The 22,068-nt window shown below is 44.7% G+C and overlaps 1 protein-coding gene across 1 annotated transcript in view; it reads right to left on the bottom strand.

Moving 5' to 3' along the window:
* Window positions 1-22,068, bottom strand: part of mtus2a (microtubule associated tumor suppressor candidate 2a) — a 160,594-nt gene that overhangs the window by 44,832 nt on the left and 93,694 nt on the right. Inside the window, exons 5-8 of the mRNA XM_045688911.1 lie at window positions 9,739-9,909; window positions 2,089-3,699; window positions 1,897-2,028; window positions 1,080-1,799 (exon numbers count right to left, since the gene is read on the bottom strand). Of these exons, the coding sequence (XP_045544867.1) occupies window positions 1,080-1,799; window positions 1,897-2,028; window positions 2,089-3,699; window positions 9,739-9,909 (2,634 nt within the window). The remainder of the gene's footprint in view (window positions 1-1,079; window positions 1,800-1,896; window positions 2,029-2,088; window positions 3,700-9,738; window positions 9,910-22,068) is intronic.

Below are 22,068 nucleotides of genomic sequence, written 5' to 3'. Positions count from 1 at the left end.
GAGATTTACATTATTTTATTTTATTTTGTACATTTTTTTTACATAAAAGGTGGTCCTGGGAATTGAACACACTATCCCCACCCCCACCCCCATTCCCTTTCCCCTGACACCATTATCCACCATCTATTCAGCTCTGAAACATCTGCTACCCCTGCAGCCAAGGACTGGTCTCCATGACAACGGGGGGCATCGTCTGTCTCCGTAATGAGCTGGGGGTGGGGGGGGGGGGGGGGGGGGGGGGGGGGCGGGGAGACACTTGGCTTTGACAGTGAATGAAAAGGGAGCATTTACAGGGACACCCCCGCCCCTCTCACTGGCCCCTCCTGCCCCTCCCCCTGCCCCTCCCCTGCCCCTCTCCCTGGCCCCCCTGCCCCTCCCCCTGCCCCTCCCCCTGCCCCTCTCCCTGGCCCCCCCTGCCCCTCCCCCCTGCCCCTCCCCCTGCCCCTCTCCCTGGCCCCCCCTGCCCCTCCCCCCTGCCCCTGCCCCCTGCCCCTCCCCTGCCCCTCTCCCTGGCCCCTCCTCCCTCCTCCCCCTGCCCCTCCCCCAGCCCCTCTCCCTGGCCCCTCCTGCCCCTCCCCCTGCCCCTCTCCCTGCCCCTCCCCCTGCCCCCTCCCCGCCCTGCCCCTCTCCCTGCCCCTCCCCCGCCCCTCCCCTGGCCCCCGCCCCTCCCCCGCCCCTCTCCCTGGCCCTCCCCAGCCTCTCTCCCTGGCCCTCCCCAGCCTCTCTCCCTGGCCCTCCCCAGCCTCTCTCCCTGGCCCTCCCCCAGCCTCTCTCCCTGGCCCTCCCCAGCCCCTCCCCCTGGCACTCCTACCCCCTGCCCCTCCCCCATCATGTTGTCTCATGTTGTCATTATGTTTTCTACACCTAACATTCTCACTTCTCTCCCCACGCTATCTGGTGTGTGGGTGTGCGCGGGTGTTGCATGCATGTATGCCTGTGTGTGTGTGTGTACCTGTGTGTGCCTGCGTGTGTGTACCTGTGTGTGCCTGCGTGTGTGTACCTGTGTGTGTACCTGTGTGTACCTGCGTGTGTGTACCTGTGTGTGTGTACCTGTGTGTGTGTGTGTACCTGTGTCTCACCTGGTGACTGGGGTTTAGGAGGCACCACAGCCAGCCTCTTAGGAGAGGAAGGGAGGGACCCTGTGATCTCACCTGGTGACTGGGGTTTAGGAGGCACCACAGCCAGCCTCTTAGGAGAGGAAGGGAGGGACCCTGTGATCTCACCTGGTGACTGGGGTTTAGGAGGCACCACAGCCAGCCTCTTAGGAGAGGAAGGGAGGGACCCTGTGATCTCACCTGGTGACTGGGGTTTAGGAGGCACCACAGCCAGCCTCTTAGGAGAGGAAGGGAGGGACCTTGTGATCTCACCTGGTGACTGGGGTTTAGGAGGCACCACAGCCAGCCTCTTAGGAGAGGAAGGGAGGGACCCTGTGATCTCACCTGGTGACTGGGGTTTAGGAGGCACCACAGCCAGCCTCTTAGGAGAGGAAGGGAGGGACCCTGTGATCTCACCTGGTGACTGGGGTTTAGGAGGCACCACAGCCAGCCTCTTAGGAGAGGAAGGGAGGGACCCTGTGATCTCACCTGGTGACTGGGGTTTAGGAGGCACCACAGCCAGCCTCTTAGGAGAGGAAGGGAGGGACCCTGTGATCTCACCTGGTGACTGGGGTTTAGGAGGCACCACAGCCAGCCTCTTAGGAGAGGAAGGGAGGGACCCTGTGATCTCACCTGGTGACTGGGGTTTAGGAGGCACCACAGCCAGCCTCTTAGGAGAGGAAGGGAGGGACCCTGTGATCTCACCTGGCAGCCAGCCTCTTAGGAGAGGAAGGGAGGGACCCTGTGTCTCACCTGGCAGCCAGCCTCTTAGGAGAGGAAGGGAGGGACCTTGTGATCTCACCTGGTGACTGGGGTTTAGGAGGCACCACAGCCAGCCTCTTAGGAGAGGAAGGGAGGGACCCTGTGATCTCACCTGGTGACTGGGGTTTAGGAGGCACCACAGCCAGCCTCTTAGGAGAGGAAGGGAGGGACCCTGTGTCTCACCTGGCAGCCAGCCTCTTAGGAGCGGAAGGGAGGGACCTTGTGATCTCACCTGGTGACTGGGGTTTAGGAGGCACCACAGCCAGCCTCTTAGGAGAGGAAGGGAGGGACCCTGTGATCTCACCTGGTGACTGGGGTTTAGGAGGCACCACAGCCAGCCTCTTAGGAGAGGAAGGGAGGGACCCTGTGATCTCACCTGGTGACTGGGGTTTAGGAGGCTCCACAGCCAGCCTCTTAGGAGAGGAAGGGAGGGACCCTGTGATCTCACCTGGTGAATGGGGTTTAGGAGGCACCACAGCCAGCCTCTTAGGAGAGGAAGGGAGGGACCCTGTGATCTCACCTGGTGACTGGGGTTTAGGAGGCACCACAGCCAGCCTCTTAGGAGAGGAAGGGAGGGACCCTGTGATCTCACCTGGTGACTGGGGTTTAGGAGGCACCACAGCCAGCCTCTTAGGAGAGGAAGGGAGGGACCCTGTGATCTCACCTGGTGACTGGGGTTTAGGAGGCACCACAGCCAGCCTCTTAGGAGAGGAAGGGAGGGACCCTGTGATCTCACCTGGTGACTGGGGTTTAGGAGGCACCACAGCCAGCCTCTTAGGAGAGGAAGGGAGGGACCCTGTGATCTCACCTGGTGACTGGGGTTTAGGAGGCACCACAGCCAGCCTCTTAGGAGAGGAAGGGAGGGACCCTGTGATCTCACCTGGTGACTGGGGTTTAGGAGGCACCACAGCCAGCCTCTTAGGAGAGGAAGGGAGGGACCTTGTGATCTCACCTGGTGACTGGGGTTTAGGAGGCACCACAGCCAGCCTCTTAGGAGAGGAAGGGAGGGACCCTGTGATCTCACCTGGTGACTGGGGTTTAGGAGGCACCACAGCCAGCCTCTTAGGAGAGGAAGGGAGGGACCCTGTGATCTCACCTGGTGACTGGGGTTTAGGAGGCACCACAGCCAGCCTCTTAGGAGAGGAAGGGAGGGACCTTGTGATCTCACCTGGTGACTGGGGTTTAGGAGGCACCACAGCCAGCCTCTTAGGAGAGGAAGGGAGGGACCCTGTGATCTCACCTGGTGACTGGGGTTTAGGAGGCACCACAGCCAGCCTCTTAGGAGAGGAAGGGAGGGACCCTGTGATCTCACCTGGTGACTGGGGTTTAGGAGGCACCACAGCCAGCCTCTTAGGAGAGGAAGGGAGGGACCCTGTGATCTCACCTGGTGACTGGGGTTTAGGAGGCACCACAGCCAGCCTCTTAGGAGAGGAAGGGAGGGACCCTGTGATCTCACCTGGTGACTGGGGTTTAGGAGGCACCACAGCCAGCCTCTTAGGAGAGGAAGGGAGGGACCCTGTGAATTCACCTGGTGACTGGGGTTTAGGAGGCACCACAGCCAGCCTCTTAGGAGAGGAAGGGAGGGACCCTGTGATCTCACCTGGTGACTGGGGTTTAGGAGGCACCACAGCCAGCCTCTTAGGAGAGGAAGGGAGGGACCCTGTGATCTCACCTGGTGACTGGGGTTTAGGAGGCACCACAGCCAGCCTCTTAGGAGAGGAAGGGAGGGACCCTGTGATCTCACCTGGTGACTGGGGTTTAGGAGGCACCACAGCCAGCCTCTTAGGAGAGGAAGGGAGGGACCTTGTGATCTCAGAACTCCTCGGGAACTCCTTCCTCACACCTGTCATCAAACACAGCAACAAATCACAAACATAGAATTAAGCAATCAACCAATCAGAGACAATCAAAAAATGCATTAATTAAGCAATTATAACATTTCAACCAATTATGTTATCGGTCTAAGCAATCAATATCTAATCTTCAACATCACCCTCCTTTTCTCTCTACCCATATCTTCCATTTAATCAGTTTAAGCTCCCTTTTCCTGATAATTAGACCAGGGATAAAAAAAATCTCTCCTTCTCAAATAAATTCAAAGGGCTTTATTGGCATGGGAACATATGTTTACATTTCTAAACTAAATGGAATAGACAATAAACAAAAGTGAAATAAACAAGGGAAACATTAGTAAACATTAATTACACTCACAAAAGTTTTTAAATAATATAGACATTTTAAATGTTATATTATTGGCTATGTACAGTGTTGTCACAATGTGCAAGTAGTTGAAGAATGTCAGGGAACATAAATAAACAGACACTGGTCGCCCTGTTCTCATGACAACAGGTCACAAATGCTGCTGTTGTGACGGCACACTGCGATACATCACCTAACAGATATGGGACTTTATCAAGGATTGATTTGTTTTCAAATTCTTTGTGTGTCTGTGTAATCTGAGAGAAATATGTTTCTAATGTGGTCATATATTTGGAAGGAGGTTAGGAAGTGCAGCTCAGTTTCCACCTCATTTTGTGGGCAGTGTTGCACATAGCGTCCTCTCTCAATAGCAAGGCTATGCTCACTGAGTGTGTACATAGTCAAGGATTTTCTTAATTTGGGGTCAGTCACAGTGGTCAGGTATTTTTTCCACAGTGGCCAGATAGCATTCTAGTTTACTCTGTTTTTTTAGTTGATTCTTTCTAAAGTGTCAAATAGTTATCTTGTTGTTTTCTCATGATTTGGTTGGGTCTAATTGTGTTGCTGTCCTGGGGCTCCGTGGGGTCTGTTTGTGAACAGAGCCCCAGGACCAGCTGGCTGAGGGGACTCTTCTCTAGGTTCATCTCTCTGTTGAAGAGGGCTTTGTGGTGGAGTGTGTGTGCATCGCTTCCTGGTGGTTGTTGAATTTAATGTCTCTTTTCTGGATGTTGATAATTAGTGGATACAGTCCTAATTCTGATCTGCATTGTTTGGTGTTTTACATTGTACATTTTTACATTTGAGTAATTTAGCAGATGCTCTTATCCAGAGCGACTTACAGTAGTGAATGCATACATTTCATAATTTTTTTTTCTTCCGTACTGGTCCCCCGTGGGAATCGAACCCACAACCCTGGCGTTGCAAACACCATGCTCTACCAACTGAGCCACACGGGACCTGCGAATGATGTTGTACACAAAGTGTACTGTTACAGAATTCTGCATGCAGAGTCTCAATTGGGTGTTTGTCTCATTTTGTGAATTCTTGCTTGGTGAGTGGATCCCAGACATCACAATGAGTTCAATAACTGATTGAAGTGTTTTTTTTCCAGATCCTCATTTGGATATTGAGTTTTATGTTCCTTCTGATGGCATAGAAGGCCCTTCTTCCTTTGTCTCTTACATCGTTCGCAGCCTTGTGGAAGTTACCTGTGGTGTTTTATGTTTAGGCCCGAGGTAGGTGTAATTCTTTGTGTGCTCTAGGGCAACCGTGTCTAGATGGAATTTGTATTTTGTTGTCTTGACTAATGGACCTTGTTTGGAACACCATCATTTTTGTCCTACTGATATTTACTGTCAGGGCCCAAGTCTGACAGAATCTGTGCAGAAGATCTAGGTGCTGCTGTAGGCCCTCCTTGGTTGGGGACAGAAGCACCAGATCATCTGCAAACAGTAGACATTTGAGTCCAGTAGGGTGAAGCCGGGTGCTGCAGACTGTTCTAGTGCCCTCACCAAGTCATTGATATATATGTTGAAGAGGGTGGGGCTCGAGCTGCATCCCTGTCTCACCCCACGGACCTGAGGAAAGAAATCTCTGTGTTTTTTGCCAATTTTAACCGCACACTTGTTGTTTGTGTAAATTGATTTTATAACATCATATGCTTCGACCCCCCCAGCACCGCTTTCCATCAATTTGTATAGCAGACTCTCATGACAAATTGAGTCAAAAGCTTTTTTTTTTTTTTAAATCAACAAAGCATAAGAAGACTTTGCTTTTCTTTTGTTTTGTTTGTCAATAAAGTTGTGCAGAGTGAATACGTGGTCTGTTTTATTTTGGTAAGAATCCAATTTGACATTTGCCCATAACATTGTTTTCACTGAGGTAATGTTGGAATCTGATGTTAATGATAATGCAGAGGGTTTTCCGAAGGTTGCTGGTGATGCATATTCCACTGTAATTATTGGGGTCAAATTTTTCTCCACTTTTTTTTGAGAGACCTGAAAATAGTTGTGAAGCGATGCTCCCCATCCAACCTGACAGAGCTTGAGAGGTTCTGCAGAGAAGAATAAGAGAAACTCCCCAAATACCGGTGTGCCAAGCTTGTAGCGTCATACCCAAGAAGATTCAAGTCTAATCTCTGCCAAAGGTGCTTCAACAAAGTAATGAGTAAAGGGTCTGAATACTTATGTAAATGTGATACTTCATTTTTTTTATATATATAAATGTGCAAACAATTCTAAAAACCTGTTTTTGCTTTGTCATTATGGGGTATTGTGTGCTGATTGATGAGGGGGAAAAAAACAATTTAATCCATTTTAGAATAAGGCATGGAACATAACACAATGTGGAAAAAGTCAAGGGGTCTGAATACTTTCCGAATGCACTGTATAACAGTCTATTGGTTCCAAGAATTTTGTATAATCATATATAAATTGAAAAACAAACTTTTGAATCCAACGTCGTTTTATGTACAACTTTGTAAACCATGTGCCATGGAATCGGTACATCGGAAATATCTTCCCAACTATTTTGTAATCTATATGGCACAGGTCCTTAACCTTTTCAGGATCGGACCTATTTTTCCAATTTTCGACTAAAATGACATACCCAAATCTAACTCCCTGTAACTCAGGCCCTGAAGCAAGGATATGCATATTCTTGGTACCATTTGAAAGGAAACACTTTGAAGTCTGTGGAAATGGTCATTTTATTTCTTACATTGGATTACAGACAATACACTCGTGGTTTTGTTGCATTAATGATTGTGTCTTAATTAAGTGATCACACCTTTGATTACACATTGGATAGATACACTACATGACCAAAAGTATGTAGACACCTGCTCGTCAAACATCTCATTTCAAAATCATGGGCATTAATATGGAGTTGGTCCCCCTCTTTCCTGCTATAACAGCCTCCACTCTTCTGGGAAGGCTTTCCACTAGATGTTGTAACATTGCTGAGGGGACTTGCTTCCATTCAGCCACAAGAGTATTAGTGAGGTCGGGCACTGATGTTGGGTGATTAGGCCTGGCTCGCAGTCGCAGTTCCAATTCATCCCAAAGTTGTTCGATGGGGTTGAGGTCAGGGTTCTGTGTAGGCCAGTCAAGTTCTTCCACACCGATCTCAACAAACCATTTCTGTATGGACCTTGCTTTGTGCATGGGGGCATTGTCATGCTGAAACAGGAAAGGGCCTTCCCCAAACTGTTGCCACAAAGTTGGAAGCACAGAATCGTCTAGAATGTCATTGTATGCTGTAGCGTTAAGTTTCCCCTTCACTGGAACTAAGGGGCCTGAACCAATGAAAAACAGCCCCAGACCATTATTCCTCCTCCACCAAACTTTACAGTTGGCACTATGCAGTTGGGTAGGTAGCGTTCTCCTGGCATCCGCCAAACCCAGATTTGTCCGTCGGACTGCCAGATGGTGAAGCGTGATTCATCACTCCAGAGAACGTGTTTCCAGTGCTCCAGAGTCCAATGGTGGCGAGCACTTCACCACTCCAGCCAACGCTTGGCATTGCTCATGGTGATCTTAGGCTTGTGTGCGGCTACTCGGCCATGGAAACCCATTTCATGAAGCTCCCAACTAACAGTTCTTGTGCTGACGTTGCTTCCAGAGGAAGTTTGGAACTCGGTAGAGTCTCTTTCTGTGAGCTTGTGTGGCCTACCACTTTGTAGCTAAGCCGTTGTTGCTCCTAGATGTTTCCACATCACAATAACAGCGCTTACAGTTGACCCAGGGCAGCTCTTTTGCCGGGCAGAAATTTGACGAAACCGACTTGTTGTAAAGGTGGCATCCTGTGATGCTGCCACGTATCTTACAAAGTTTGCTACTGGATTAACTGTTGTCATTACACATGTGACAATAAACATATATTTTAAATCAATGGTTGTGTGGTGAGAGATGTTTACAAACCAGATGAATGAACCATGTCGGGTTTTGAATGAAAGACTGGCTGCATTACAATTCTGACCAGTTTGGAGTTTAGTACTAAGAGTTAAAAAAAATTAACCACATACTTTTGAAAATCGTACCAAAGCGATTACATTTTTTTTTTTTATCTTTAAGTGCAAAATTTACCATGAACCTCGTTGTAATACGGCGATGTGATTTATGTTGAAACTTTTTGCGTTATAAAGAGAGTTTACTTTATGTATTCCTGAATGAACTCAACTCCAGTTAAATAATCACCTTGTTATAACGGACAATGTTGAATACATTTTTCATATTAAATCACAGCCGGACTACAATGAGGTTAATGGTTAAAATGCACTGTACAGTTAATGTGTACTGTGTGGTTAATGTGTACTGTGTAGTTAATGTGTACTATATAGTTGATGTATACTGTGTAGTTAATGTGTACTGTACAGTTAATGTGTACTGTATAGTTAATGTATATTGTGTAGTTAATGTGTACTGTGTGTAGTTAATGTGTACTGTGTAGTTAATGTGTACTATATAGTTAATGTGTACTATATAGTTAATGTGTACTGTGTAGTTAATGTGTACTGTGTAGATAATGTGTACTATATAGTTAATGTGTACTGTGTATATAATGTGTACTATGTATTAATGTGTACTATGTGGTAATTTTGTGTACTATGTGGTTATTTTGTGTATTATGTGTGGTTAATGTGTACAATGTGGTAATTTTGTGTACTATGTGGTTAATGTGTACTATATGGTTAATGTGTACTGTGTAGTTAATGTGTACTGTGTAGATAATATGTACTATATAGTTAATGTATACTGTGTAGTTAATGTGTACTATATAGTTAATGTATACTATGTAGTTAATATGTACTGTATAGTTAATGTTTACTATATAGTTCATGTGTACAATGTGGTAATTTTGTGTATTATGTGGTTAATGTATACTGTGTGGTTAATGTGTAGTGTACAGTTAATGTGTACTGTATAGTTAATGTATATTGTGTAGTTAATGTGTACTGTGTGTAGTTAATGTGTACTGTGTAGTTAATGTGTACTGTGTAGATAATATGTACTATATAGTTAATGTATACTGTGTAGATAATATGTACTATATAGTTAATGTATACTGTGTGGTTAATGTGTACTGTATAGTTAATGTGTACTGTGTAGTTAATGTGTACTATATAGTTAATGTATACTGTGTAGTTAATGTGTACTATATAGTTAATGTGTACAGTGTAGTTATTGTGTACTGTATAGTTAATGTATACTGTGTAGTTAATGTATACTGTGTAGTTAATGTGTACTGTGTAGTTATTGTGTACTATATAGTTAATGTATACTGTGTAGTTAATGTATACTGTGTAGTTAATGTGTACTGTGTAGTTAATGTGTACTATATAGTTAATGTATACTGTGTAGTTAATGTGTACTATATAGTTAATGTGTACAGTGTAGTTATTGTGTACTGTATAGTTAATGTATACTGTGTAGTTAATGTATACTGTGTAGTTAATGTGTACTGTGTAGTTATTGTGTACTATATAGTTAATGTATACTGTGTAGTTAATGTATACTCTGTAGTTAATGTATTCTGTGTAGTTAATGTATACTGTGTAGTTAATGTGTACTATATAGTTAATGTGTACAGTTTAGTTATTGTGTACTATATAGTTATTGTGTACTATATAGTTAATGTGTACTGTGTAGTTATTGTGTGCCATATGAGCCTGTGCATTCCTCACCAATAGGTGACCCTCTGGGCTGAGCAGGCAGGTATCTTCGAGGCAGGGCCGGGGTAGATGGGGGCTGTAGGCTACGGGTGGTATAGTTTGGGGGTCCCCCTCCTCTCTGGGGGTCTGTACAGGGGGGGCTGGTCACTCTGTAGAGGGGAGGGTCCACACACACACTGGGCCCTGGAGAAAACAGAGGACACAATCACACACAGTTTATCAGAGTTAAGGGGATCTCTCTCTCTCTCTCTCTCTCTCTCTCTCTCTCTCTCTCTCTCTCTCTCTCTCTCTCTCTCTCTCTCCCTCTCTCCCTCTCTCCCTCTCTCCCTCTCTCCCTCTCCAAACCGTGCTTCTTAACACCCGCCCCGCTTAACCCGAAAGCCAGCCGCACCAATGTGTAGGAGATTAGAACGCGATGAGTCATGTAAAGCCCCACCAGGCAAAAACCTCCCCAGCCAAGTAGTGCACCTGATTCAACGCGGGGTAGATTCTATTTTAAGGAGAGGTGTTGAGAAGCTGTTACCTAACCCTCTTCATTGTTGGTAGCCAGCTGTTAAGCCATTGAAACCACACACACACACACACACACACACACACACACACACACACACACACACACACAGAGAGCATGTCCTTGACACACAGCCTTATGGGTAATTCTGGGAGAAATCAGTAGCCTTGCCAATCAGATCATGTGGGACTACTGTCCAGTAAACTAAACGAGCTGGCTTTAATCACACACACACACACACACACACACACACACACACACACACACACACACACACACACACACACAGAGCTGTAGGAAGTGGTTTCATCAGAATATCACTGTATTCGTCTTCATTACTTTCCAACTGTCAGCATAGTTGAAGTTGCACCAATATTGAATTGAAGGTCTCTGGGGGAGAAGAAGGAATTCACTTTGCTGTTTCCCTTCTCTCTCTGTGTGTGTGTGTGTGTGTGTGTGTGTGTGTGTGTGTGCGTTGAGCGTCCTTCCAGTGTTAATTAGGAAATCATTTAGTTCTGTTTGTTTGTCATGCAAGAAGACAACGATATATTGGACTATGTTGTAGTAGACATTGTCATGTAAGTAGACAACGACCACATCTCAGACTAAACAGTCACATGTTGTCACAGCAGTTCGAAGGATCAGACCAAAATACAGAGTGTTCGTGGTTTCCACATACTTATATTTATTGTGAAACGTTGCAAAACACCAAATACTTGAAAATACAAAACGCAACAAACCGTGACGCAGAGAGGACAACACACTATTCAAAAGATAATCACCCACAAAACAGGAAGAGAAAAACCCCTACTTAAATATGATCTCTAATCAGAGGCAACGAGGATCAGCTGCCTCCAATTAGAGATCAACCCCCAAACAATCCCAACATAGAAATAGACAAACTAGAACTTAAACATAGAAATAGAAAACATAGAACAAACACCCCCAGTCACGTCCTGACCTACTCTGCCATAGAAAATAACAACTTACTATGGTCAGGACGTGACACATGTAGTAAACCTGGTGGGATTGTAACCAACAGGCAGAACTTAACCCGCTCCTGCAGGTTACCGCAGAATGTCTTCAAATGCTACTAACAGAAGATAACATGCACCAGCGGGCCGAACTAAGCTTGACTGCAACGAGTCAAGTGATGATGATACCCCGACATCTCCTTGTTACCGTGTCTGAACAAACACCATTGTAAATACTACCTACAGTGGCAAGAAAAAGTATGTGAACCCTTTGGAATTACCTGGATTTCTGCATAAATTGGTCATCACATTTGATCTGATCAAAAATAGACAAACATAGTGTGCTTAATCGAATAACACACAAATTATTGTATTTTTCTTGTCTATATTGAATACATCATTTAAACATTCACAGTGTAGGGTTGGGAAAAGTATATGAACCCCCTAGGCTAATGACTTCTCCAAAAGCTAATTGGAGTCAGGAGTCAGCTAACCTGTAGTCCAATCAATAAGATAAAATTGGAGATGTTGGTTAGAGCTTCCTTGCCGTATAAAACACACTCACAAAATATGAGTTTGCTATTCACAAGAAGCATTGGTTGATGTGAACAATGCCTCAAACAAAACAGATCTCAGAAGACCTAAGATTAAGAATTGTTGAATTGCATAAAGCTGGAAAGGGTTACAAAAGTATCTCTAAAAGCCTTGATGTTCATCAGTCCACAGTAAGACAAATTGTCCATAAATGGAGAAAGTTTAGCACTGTTGCTACTCTCCTTAGGACTGGCTGTCCTGCAAAGATGACTGCAAGACCACAGCACAGACTGCTCAATGAGGTTAAGAAGAATCCTAGAGTGTCAGCGAAAGACTTACAGAAATCTCTGGAACATGCTAACATCTCTGTTGACAAGTCTACGATACGTAAAACACTAAACAAGAATGGTGTTCATGGGAGGACACCATGGAAGAAGCCACTGCTGTCCAATAAAAACATTGAAGTTTGCAAAAGTGCACCAGGATGTTCCACAGCGCTACTGGCAAAATATTCTGTGGACAGATGAAACTAAAGTTGAGTTGTTTGAAAGGAACACACAACAATGTGTGTGGAGAAAAAAAGGTACAGCACACCAACATCAAAACCTCATCCCAACTGTAAAGTATGGTGAAGGGAGCATCATGGTTTGAGGCTGCTTTGCTGCCTAAGGGCCTGGACAGCTTGGTATCATTGACGGAAAAATGAATCCCAAGTTTATCACAACATTTTGCAGGAGAATGTTAGGCTATCTGTCCGCCAATTGAAGCTCAAGAGAAGTTGGTTGATGCAACAGGACAACGACCCAACACACAGAAGTAAATCAACGACAGAATGGCTTCAACAGAAGAAAATACGCCTTCTGGAGTGGCCTAGTCAGGTTCCTGATTTCAACACGATTGAGATGCTGTGGCATGACCTCAAGAGAGCAGTTCACACCAGACATGCCAAGAGCATTGCTGAACTGAAACAGTTTTGTAAAGAGGTATGGTCCAAAATTCCTCCTGACCGTTTTGCAGGTCTTTTGGTTGAGGTTATTGCTGCCAAAGGAGGGTCAACCAGTTATTAAATCAGGCTTCAGGGTTCACATACCTTTTCCACCCTGCACTGTGAATGTTTACAGGGTGTGTTCATTTATTTTCCCTTTTGTACTCTAACTATTTGCACATCATTACAACAGAAAATATAGTGATTATTATTGAGTCCTTTATAGGTAATGTAGACGCGACACTTCTAAAGTCAATCCATTGGATCCCAAACTAGGGGTCGCCAAATATGAAAATGGGGTCGCGAGAGAATTTCCAAAATTCTGGTAAAAAAAATATAAATAACAATAATAAAATAAAAACATACTGACTCAAATTACATTTAATTAAAAAAAAATGTTTAGTCCTAGTTGGGCAAATAAAATTGCTGTACATTCGTACCCGAAGGGTAACTTGACTAGTGTAGTGGAACATCTGAAAGAGCTCAGCAGTGGTCTCACAAACAAACCTCAAACCAAAGCGAATGCTTTGTGTGTGGTGATGAAGCATTTACCGATGTTGAATTCATATGTTCCTTTCCCCCTCTGAGAATGAATTGCACTATGTGAAGGGTTGAAACTGAATGACAATGGAGGTCATTTAATTGTAAGAACGTTTTTCCTTTTCCCTCTTTTCCCATCAGGCTTGTTTGATGAAAATGCTTGTAAGTAATTTTCTATTAGGTTGAGACTCAGTCTCAAAGGGGAGGAAACGTGGTGGAAAATGTATTAATAGACATGCTATGACTGTTTTTCTGCTGATACAAACTGGTCTTGTGTGACTTAGTCATAAGTTTGGGCGTACTGACAAGAGCAGTTTGGGTGCGACCGCAGTTAGTGGCATTCTACAAGAACTTGGCTGTGTGGAAACTTGCAAGAAGGAACAGACAACGGTGGCAATGTGAGCTGTCTTAACCTCTTACATCTAGACGTTCCGCTAGCGGAACACCTGCTCCAATATCCAATGATAGGCGTGGCGCGAATTACAAATTCCTCAAATACAAAAACTTCAATTTTTCAAACATATCACTATTTCACAGCATTTTAAAGACAAGACTCTCCTTTATCTAACCACACTGTCCGATTTCAAAAAGGCTTTACAGCGAGAAAGCCAGAAATAATCAGACACCCATTTTTCAAGCTAGCATATAATGTCACAAAAACCCAGAAGACAGCTAAATGCAGCACTAACCTTTGATGATCTTCATCAGATGACACACCTAGGACATTATGTTATACAATACATGCATGTTTTGTTCAATCAAGTTCATATTTATATCAAAAAACAGCTTTTTACATTAGCATGTGACGTTCAGAACTAGCATACCCCCCGCAAACTTCCGGAGGAATTTGCTAACAATTTACTAAATTACTCACGATAAACGTTCACAAAAAGCATAACAATTATTTTAAGAATTATAGATACAGAACTCCTCTATGCACTCGATATGTCCGATTTTAAAATAGCTTTTTGGTGAAAGCACATTTTGCAATATTCTAAGTACATAGCCCGGCATCACGGGCTAGCTATTTAGACACCCGGCAAGTTTAGCACTCACCAATATCAGATTTACTATTATAAAAGTTTGATTACCTTTTGTTGTCTTCGTCAGAATGTACTCCCAGGACTGCTACTTCAATAACAAATGTTGGTTTGGTCCAAAATAATCCATCGTTATATCCAAATTGCGGCGTTTTGTTCGTGCGTTCCAGACACTATCTGAAAGGGTAAATAAGGGTCGTGCGCATGGCGCAATTCGTGACAAAAAAAATCTAAATATTCCATTACCGTACTTTGAAGCATGTCAACCGCTGTTTAAAATACATTTTTATGCCATTTTTCTCGTAAAAAAGCGATAATATTCCGACCGGGAATGTCCATTTAGCTAAACAGAGGAAAGTAAACAAAGCTTTCGGTCGACGCGGGCACGAGCCTGAGTCTCACAGTACTGTAACCAGCCACTACCCAAACGCGCTACTTTTTTTCAGCCAGACCCTGCAAAGCCACGATTCAGCTTTTTACCGCCTTCTGAGACCCTATGGCAGCCGTAGGAAGTGTCACGGGACAGCTAAGATCCCCACTCTTCAATAAACAGAGACAAGAAGAACGACACCTTGTCAGACAGGCCACTTCCTGCATGAAATCTTCTCAGTTTTTTGCCTGCCATATGAGTTCTGTTATACTCACAGACACCATTCAAACAGTTTTAGAAAATTTGGAGTGTTTTCTATCCAAAGCCAATAATTATATGCATATTCTAGTTACTGGGCAGGAGTAGTAACCAGATTAAATCGGGTACGTTTTTTATCCAGCCGTGAAAATACTGCCCCCTAGCCATAACAGGTTAATCTGCACAGTGAAGCTAATCACCTTTTACACACCATGTTCTGCCCCCTGTTTCCACACATCTGCTAAACTGCCACATAGACAAAAGAGGTCGTACTTTCTATAAAAGCTGAGAGCCAACTCTGTTTGTTGGGATTTTATCTCTGCACTATTGAGTGATTGTTAACAGCTACATTTTTGCAAATCTTAAAGTTGTTGTTTGAAGAATCTACAGTATCTCTTCCTTACGGAATGGAATTTCCACAACAATTGGTAAATATACTTCAAATGAGCAGGCCACACTCACCAAAAAGCCATCCAGATCTCTCCTGTAGGCGCACAGACCAACATTACTGTTCTGCAGAATGAACGAGTCGTGCATTCCACCTGATCACCACATTCAGCAGCTTGTATGGAAAGTGTATGTTACGGTTAGTTTTGCTGATGATTGCATTCAACATATTGGTTCATCGAGGGATGTGAGATGCCTGTCACACCCTGATCAGTTTCACCTGTCCTTGTGATTGTCTCCACCCCCTCCAGGTGTCGCTTGTTATCACTTGGTGTATATATCCCTGTGTTTCCTGTCTCTCTGTGCCAGTTCGTCTTGTATGTTTCCAAGTCAACCAGCGTGTTTTTCAAGTGCTCCTGCCTTTTCTATTCTCTTTTACTAGTCCTCCCGGTTTTGACCTTTTGCCTGTTTACTGGACTCTGTACCTGCCTGCCTGACCTTTCTGCCTACCCTGACCTCGAGCCTACCTGCCACACTGTACCTCCTGGACTCTGATCTGGTTTTGACCTTTTGCCTGTTTTCTGGACTCTGTACCTGCCTGCCTGACCTTTCTGCCTACCCTGACCTCGAACCTACCTGCCACACTGTACCTCCTGGACTCTGAACTGGTTTTGACCTTTTGCCTGTTCACTACCATTCTCTTGCCTACTCCTTTTTGGATTATAATAATTATCAAAGACTCAAACCATCTGCCTCCCATGCCTGCATCTGGGTCTTGCCTTGTGCCCTAATAAATCCTATATAATACATAGTATGTATATATATATATATATATATATATATATATAATGTCCATTGGCAAGCCGTTGCAAAAAAACTGTGGGTTGATAGCACTTTGATGTTCTCCTGAAAGGAATGTGTTTGCCTTTCTAAAGTAGGTCTCTCTCCTTCACTCTAATTTAACAACTTACTGTACTTTATATGGATTATTATCGTAACAAATGCACTGATGTGGTCACATTATTTATTATATATATATATATATATATATCCTGTCAAGATATGTTGCATGAATTCACAATGGAAATGCAATTAAATCGAAAAAATAATTTAATTATTAGGCCTACTCTCACAATTTCACACATTTTCAACATATATTTTCCACCGATCTACGCTTGACAAACAGTTCCCTCATTCCACCACTTGGCACTGTGCATACACATGGTCATGGCTGCGAGTACATTTACGCACACTCTCAAGCAAACGATCATACAGATCAATCTCACACTTCATGTGGAAATGATCCCACGCATGCTTGATAAATTATGTTACACACTATTATTGCACACAGAGTGAATAGATGCAACATATTATGTGACTTGTTCAGCACATTTTTACTCCTTATTTAGGTTTGCCATCACAAAGGGGTTGAATACTTATTGAATCAAGACATTTCAGCTTTTTAAAAATGTTTTATTAAATAAATAAAAAATGTTGAGAAACGTAATTCCACTTTGACATTATAGCGTGTTATGTGCCAGTGACAAAACAAAACATCTCAATTGAATCCATTTTAAAGGTCGTAATGGTCTAATGCTTCTTGATGTAGCTAGATTGTAAGAGTCCGTCCACGTCATTCTTTAACGTCTCAGCCAGTTTAGTGTCTTTCCTCAGGCTCTATGCTACGTAGGCGGGGGAGTACTGTTTCTTCTGTAGCATGAGGACGCTATTCTAAATCCACTTTAATCAGTGTAGATGAAAAGGAGGGAGGGGACACAAGTTAAACAAGGACTGTTCAGGCTTGAGACAATTGAGATACAGATTGTGTAATGTGTGTCATTCAGAGGGTGAATTGGGCAAGTCAAAAATATTTTCAGTACCATTGAACGGGGGGGGGGGGGGTAATGGTAGTAGGTGCCAGGCGCACCGGTTTGAGTGTGTCAAGAACTGCAACGCTGCAGTTTTTTTTTTTTCACGCTCAATAGTTTCCCGTGTGTATCAGGAATGGTCCACCACCCAAAGGACATCCAGCCAACTTCACACAACTGTGCGAAGCATTGGAGTCAACATGGGCCAGCAACTCTAACGTTGGCAATAGGTCTAATGTTGCCTTCCAGCCAACTCTAACGCTGATGACAACTCTAATGTTGCCTTCAAGCCAACTCTAACGCTGATGACAGCTCTAATGTTGCCTTCCAGCCAACTCTCACGTTGATGACAGCTCTAATGTTGCCTTCCAGCCAACTCTAACGCTGATGACAGCTCTAATGTTGCCTTCCAGCCAACTCTAATGCTGATGACAGCTCTAATGTTGCCTTCCAGCCAACTCTAATGCTGATGACAGCTCTAATGTTGCCTTCCAGCCAACTCTCACGCTGATGACAGCTCTAATGTTGCCTTCCAGCCAACTCTAACGCTGATGACAGCTCTAATGTTGCCTTCCAGCCATCTCTAACGTTGATGACAGCTCTAATGTTGCCTTCCAGCCAACTCTAACGCTGGTGACAGCTCTAATGTTGCCTTCCAGCCAACTCTAACGCTGGTGACAGCTCTAATGTTGCCTTCCAGCCAACTCTAACGCTGGTGACAGCTCTGTTGCCTTCCAGCCATCTCTAACGCTGATGACAGCTCTAATGTTGCCTTCCAGCCAACTCTAACGCTGGTGACAGCTCTAATGTTGCCTTCCAGCCAACTCTAACGCTGGTGACAGCTCTAATGTTGCCTTCCAGCCAACTCTAACGCTGGTGACAGCTCTAATGTTGCCTTCCAGCCAACTCTCACGTTGATGACAGCTCTAATGTTGCCTTCCAGCCAACTCTAACGCTGGTGACAGCTCTAATGTTGCCTTCCAGCCAAATCTAACGCTGGTGACAGCTCTGTTGCCTTCCAGCCATCTCTAACGCTGATGACAGCTCTAATGTTGCCTTCCAGCCAACTCTAACGCTGATGACAGCTCTAATGTTGCCTTCCAGCCAACTCTCACGTTGATGACAGCTCTAATGTTGCCTTCCAGCCAACTCTAACGCTGGTGACAGCTCTAATGTGGCCTTCTTCCAGCCAACTCTCACGCTGGTGACAACTCTGTTGCCTTCCAGCCAACTCTAATGCTGATGACAGCTCTAATGTTGCCTTCCAGCCATCTCTAACGTTGATGACAGCTCTAATGTTGCCTTCCAGCCAACTCTAACGCTGGTGACAGCTCTAATGTTGCCTTCCAGCCAACTCTAACGCTGGTGACAGCTCTAATGTTGCCTTCCAGCCAACTCTAACGCTGGTGACAGCTCTGTTGCCTTCCAGCCATCTCTAACGCTGATGACAGCTCTAATGTTGCCTTCCAGCCAACTCTAACGCTGGTGACAGCTCTAATGTTGCCTTCCAGCCAACTCTAACGCTGGTGACAGCTCTAATGTTGCCTTCCAGCCAACTCTAACGCTGGTGACAGCTCTAATGTTGCCTTCCAGCCAACTCTCACGTTGATGACAGCTCTAATGTTGCCTTCCAGCCAACTCTAACGCTGGTGACAGCTCTAATGTTGCCTTCCAGCCAAATCTAACGCTGGTGACAGCTCTGTTGCCTTCCAGCCATCTCTAACGCTGATGACAGCTCTAATGTTGCCTTCCAGCCAACTCTAACGCTGATGACAGCTCTAATGTTGCCTTCCAGCCAACTCTCACGTTGATGACAGCTCTAATGTTGCCTTCCAGCCAACTCTAACGCTGGTGACAGCTCTAATGTGGCCTTCTTCCAGCCAACTCTCACGCTGGTGACAACTCTGTTGCCTTCCAGCCAACTCTAATGCTGATGACAGCTCTAATGTTGCCTTCCAGCCAACTCTCACGTTGATGACAGCTCTAATGTTGCCTTCTTCCAGCCAACTCTAATGCTGATGACAGCTCTAATGTTGCCTTCCAGCCAACTCTCACGCTGATGACAGCTCTAATGTTGCCTTCCAGCCAACTCTAACGCTGATGACAGCTCTAATGTTGCCTTCCAGCCAACTCTCATGCTGATGACAGCTCTAATGTTGCCTTCCAGCCAACTCTAACGCTGATGACAGCTCTAATGTTGCCTTCTTCCAGCCAACTCTAATGCTGGTGACAGCTCTAATACAAGTCCAGAATCATGGAAATCAAGCTTTTCAGACCAGGTTAGTCGTTTTCATACCAGGCTAGTAGAAAATATGAAATGTAGTTTTTTCGTATATATCGCACGGCACCGATTTTGGACCCAGGCTAGTGAAAATTCTGCTCTAACGCTGGTAACAGCTCTAATGCAGGTCCATGTGGATGGATGAGGTCTATCCCTGTAATGAATAGGCAAGGACGAGCCGATCCAGCCAGTAGCAGGTCAGATGCTGTTTGGAGTCCCTGGCATGTTCCCCGTCTTCTGTATGAGGTACTACAGAGGTACTGTTGCCTTATGTAATTACCTGATATAATTATCTTATATAGAAGGGTAGAAATTATTTGTGTTTGTCTCTCTCTGCTCTCCCGCATTCTCCCTCTTCCCCCTCCATCTCTCTTTCTCTCTCTCTCTCTCGTCTCCCCTCTCTCTCTCTTCTCATCTCTCTCTCTCTTCTCATCTCTCCCTCTCTTCTCCCCTCTCTCTCTCTTCTCATCTCTCCCTCTCTTCTCCCCTCTCTCTCTCTCTCTGCTGTCTAACCATCTGTTCCTGTAGAGATAGCATGAGTCACAGGCCAGATCTGAGCAACGGCATCTGGGTACCATGACCACCTGCCTGCCTGTTACTCTACGACTCAGATTTTCACCCCCCCCCACCCCCCCACTTTTCTCTCTCTGCCTTTCCTGCATGCCTGTACCTCCTACTGTACCTCTCCGTATAACTCTCTACATACCTCCCTATATACCTCTCTATATACCTCTCTATATACAGTTGAAGTCGGAAGATTACATACACCTTAGCCAAATAGATTTAAACTCAGTTTTACACAATTCCTGACATTTAATCCTAGTAAAAAGGACGTGTCTTAGGTCAGTTAGGATCACCACTTTATTTTAAGAATGTGAAATGTCAGAATAATAGTAGAGAGAGAAAGATTTATTTCAGCTTTTATTTCTTTTTACTTTGGAAGTATGCTTGGGGTCATTGTCCATTTGGAAGACCCATTTGCGACCAAACTTTAACTTCCTGACTGATGTCTTGAGATTCAATATATCCACATAATTTTCCTCCCTCATGATGGCATCTATTTTGTGAAGTGCACCAGTCCCTCCTGCAGCAAAACACCCCCACAACATGATACTGCCACCCCCGTGCCTCACGGTTGGGATGGTGTTCTTCGGCTATCAAGCTTCCCTCTTTTTCCTCCAAACATAACGATGGTCATTATGGCCAAACAGTTCTATTTTTGTTTCATCAGACCAGAGGACATTTCTCCAAAAAGTACGATCTTTGTCCACATGTGCATTTGCAAACCGTAGTCTGGCTTTTTTATGGCAGTTTTGGAGCAGTGGCTTCTTCCTTGCTGAGTGGCCTTTCAGGTTATGTCAATATAGGACTCGTTTAACTGTGGATATAGATACTTTTGTACCTGTTTCCTCCAGCATCTTCACAAGGTCCTTTGCTGTTGTTCTGTGATTGATTTGCACTTTTCGCACCAAAGTACGTTCATCTCTAGGAGACAGAACGCGTCTCCTTCCTGAGCGGTATGACGGCTGCGTGGTCCCATGGTGTTTATACTTGCGTACTACTGTTTGTACAGATGAACGTGGTACCTTCAGGCGTTTGGAAATTGCTCCCAAGGATGAACCAGACTTGTGGAGGTTTACCATTTCTTTTCTAAGGTCTTGGCTGATTTCTTTTGATTTTCCCATGATGTCAAGCAAAGAAGCACTGAGTTTGAAGGTAGGCCTTGAAATACATCCACAGGTACACCTCCAATTGACTCAAATTATGTCAATTAGCCTATCAGAAGCTTCTAAAGCCATGACATCCATTTTCTGGAATTCTCCAAGCTGTTTAAAGGCACAGTCAACTTAGTGTATGTAAACATCCGACTTCAACTGTACCAATTAGGATCTGGCTAAAAATACCTGAATCAGTTATAGAACCCATTTCCCTTTATGGTTGTGAGGTCTGGGGTCCTGCTCACCAACCAAGAATTCAGAAAATGGGACAAACACCAAATTGAGACTCTGCGTGCAGAATTCTACAAAAATATCCTCCGTGTACAACGTAGAACACCAACTATTTCCGATTCCCAAACCAGCAACACAATTAGACCCAACCAAACCACGAGAAAACAAAAAGATTATTACTTGACATATTGGAAAGAATTTACAAAAACAGAGCAAACTAGAATGCTTTTTGGCCCTAAACAGAGAGGACACAGTGGCAGAATACTTGACCACTGTGACTGACCCAAACTTAAGGACATCTTTGACTATGTACAGACTCAGTGAGCATGGCCTTGCTATTGAGAAGGGCCGCTGTAGGCAGACCTGGCTCTCAAGAGAAGACAGGCTATGTGCACACTGCCCATGAAATGAGGTGGAAACTGAGCTGCACTTCCTAACCTCCTGCCCAATGTATGACCATGTTAGAGACACATATTTCCCTCAGATTACACAGACACACAAAGTATTTGAATTCGATAAACTATTTCACTTATTTTGGCAATGTAAAGATATGTTGCCCATGCCAATAAAACCCCTTAAATTTAATTGAGGTGAGAGAGAAAGAGAGAGAGAGAGAGAGAGAGAGAGAGAGAGAGAGAGAGGATT

Source organism: Salmo salar, chromosome ssa11 (assembly GCF_905237065.1).
Source record: "Salmo salar chromosome ssa11, Ssal_v3.1, whole genome shotgun sequence".
NCBI classification, from domain to species: domain Eukaryota; kingdom Metazoa; phylum Chordata; class Actinopteri; order Salmoniformes; family Salmonidae; genus Salmo; species Salmo salar.
The sequence above is the reverse complement of the archived record's forward strand: the minus strand, read 5'-3'. Positions and strand labels throughout refer to the sequence as shown.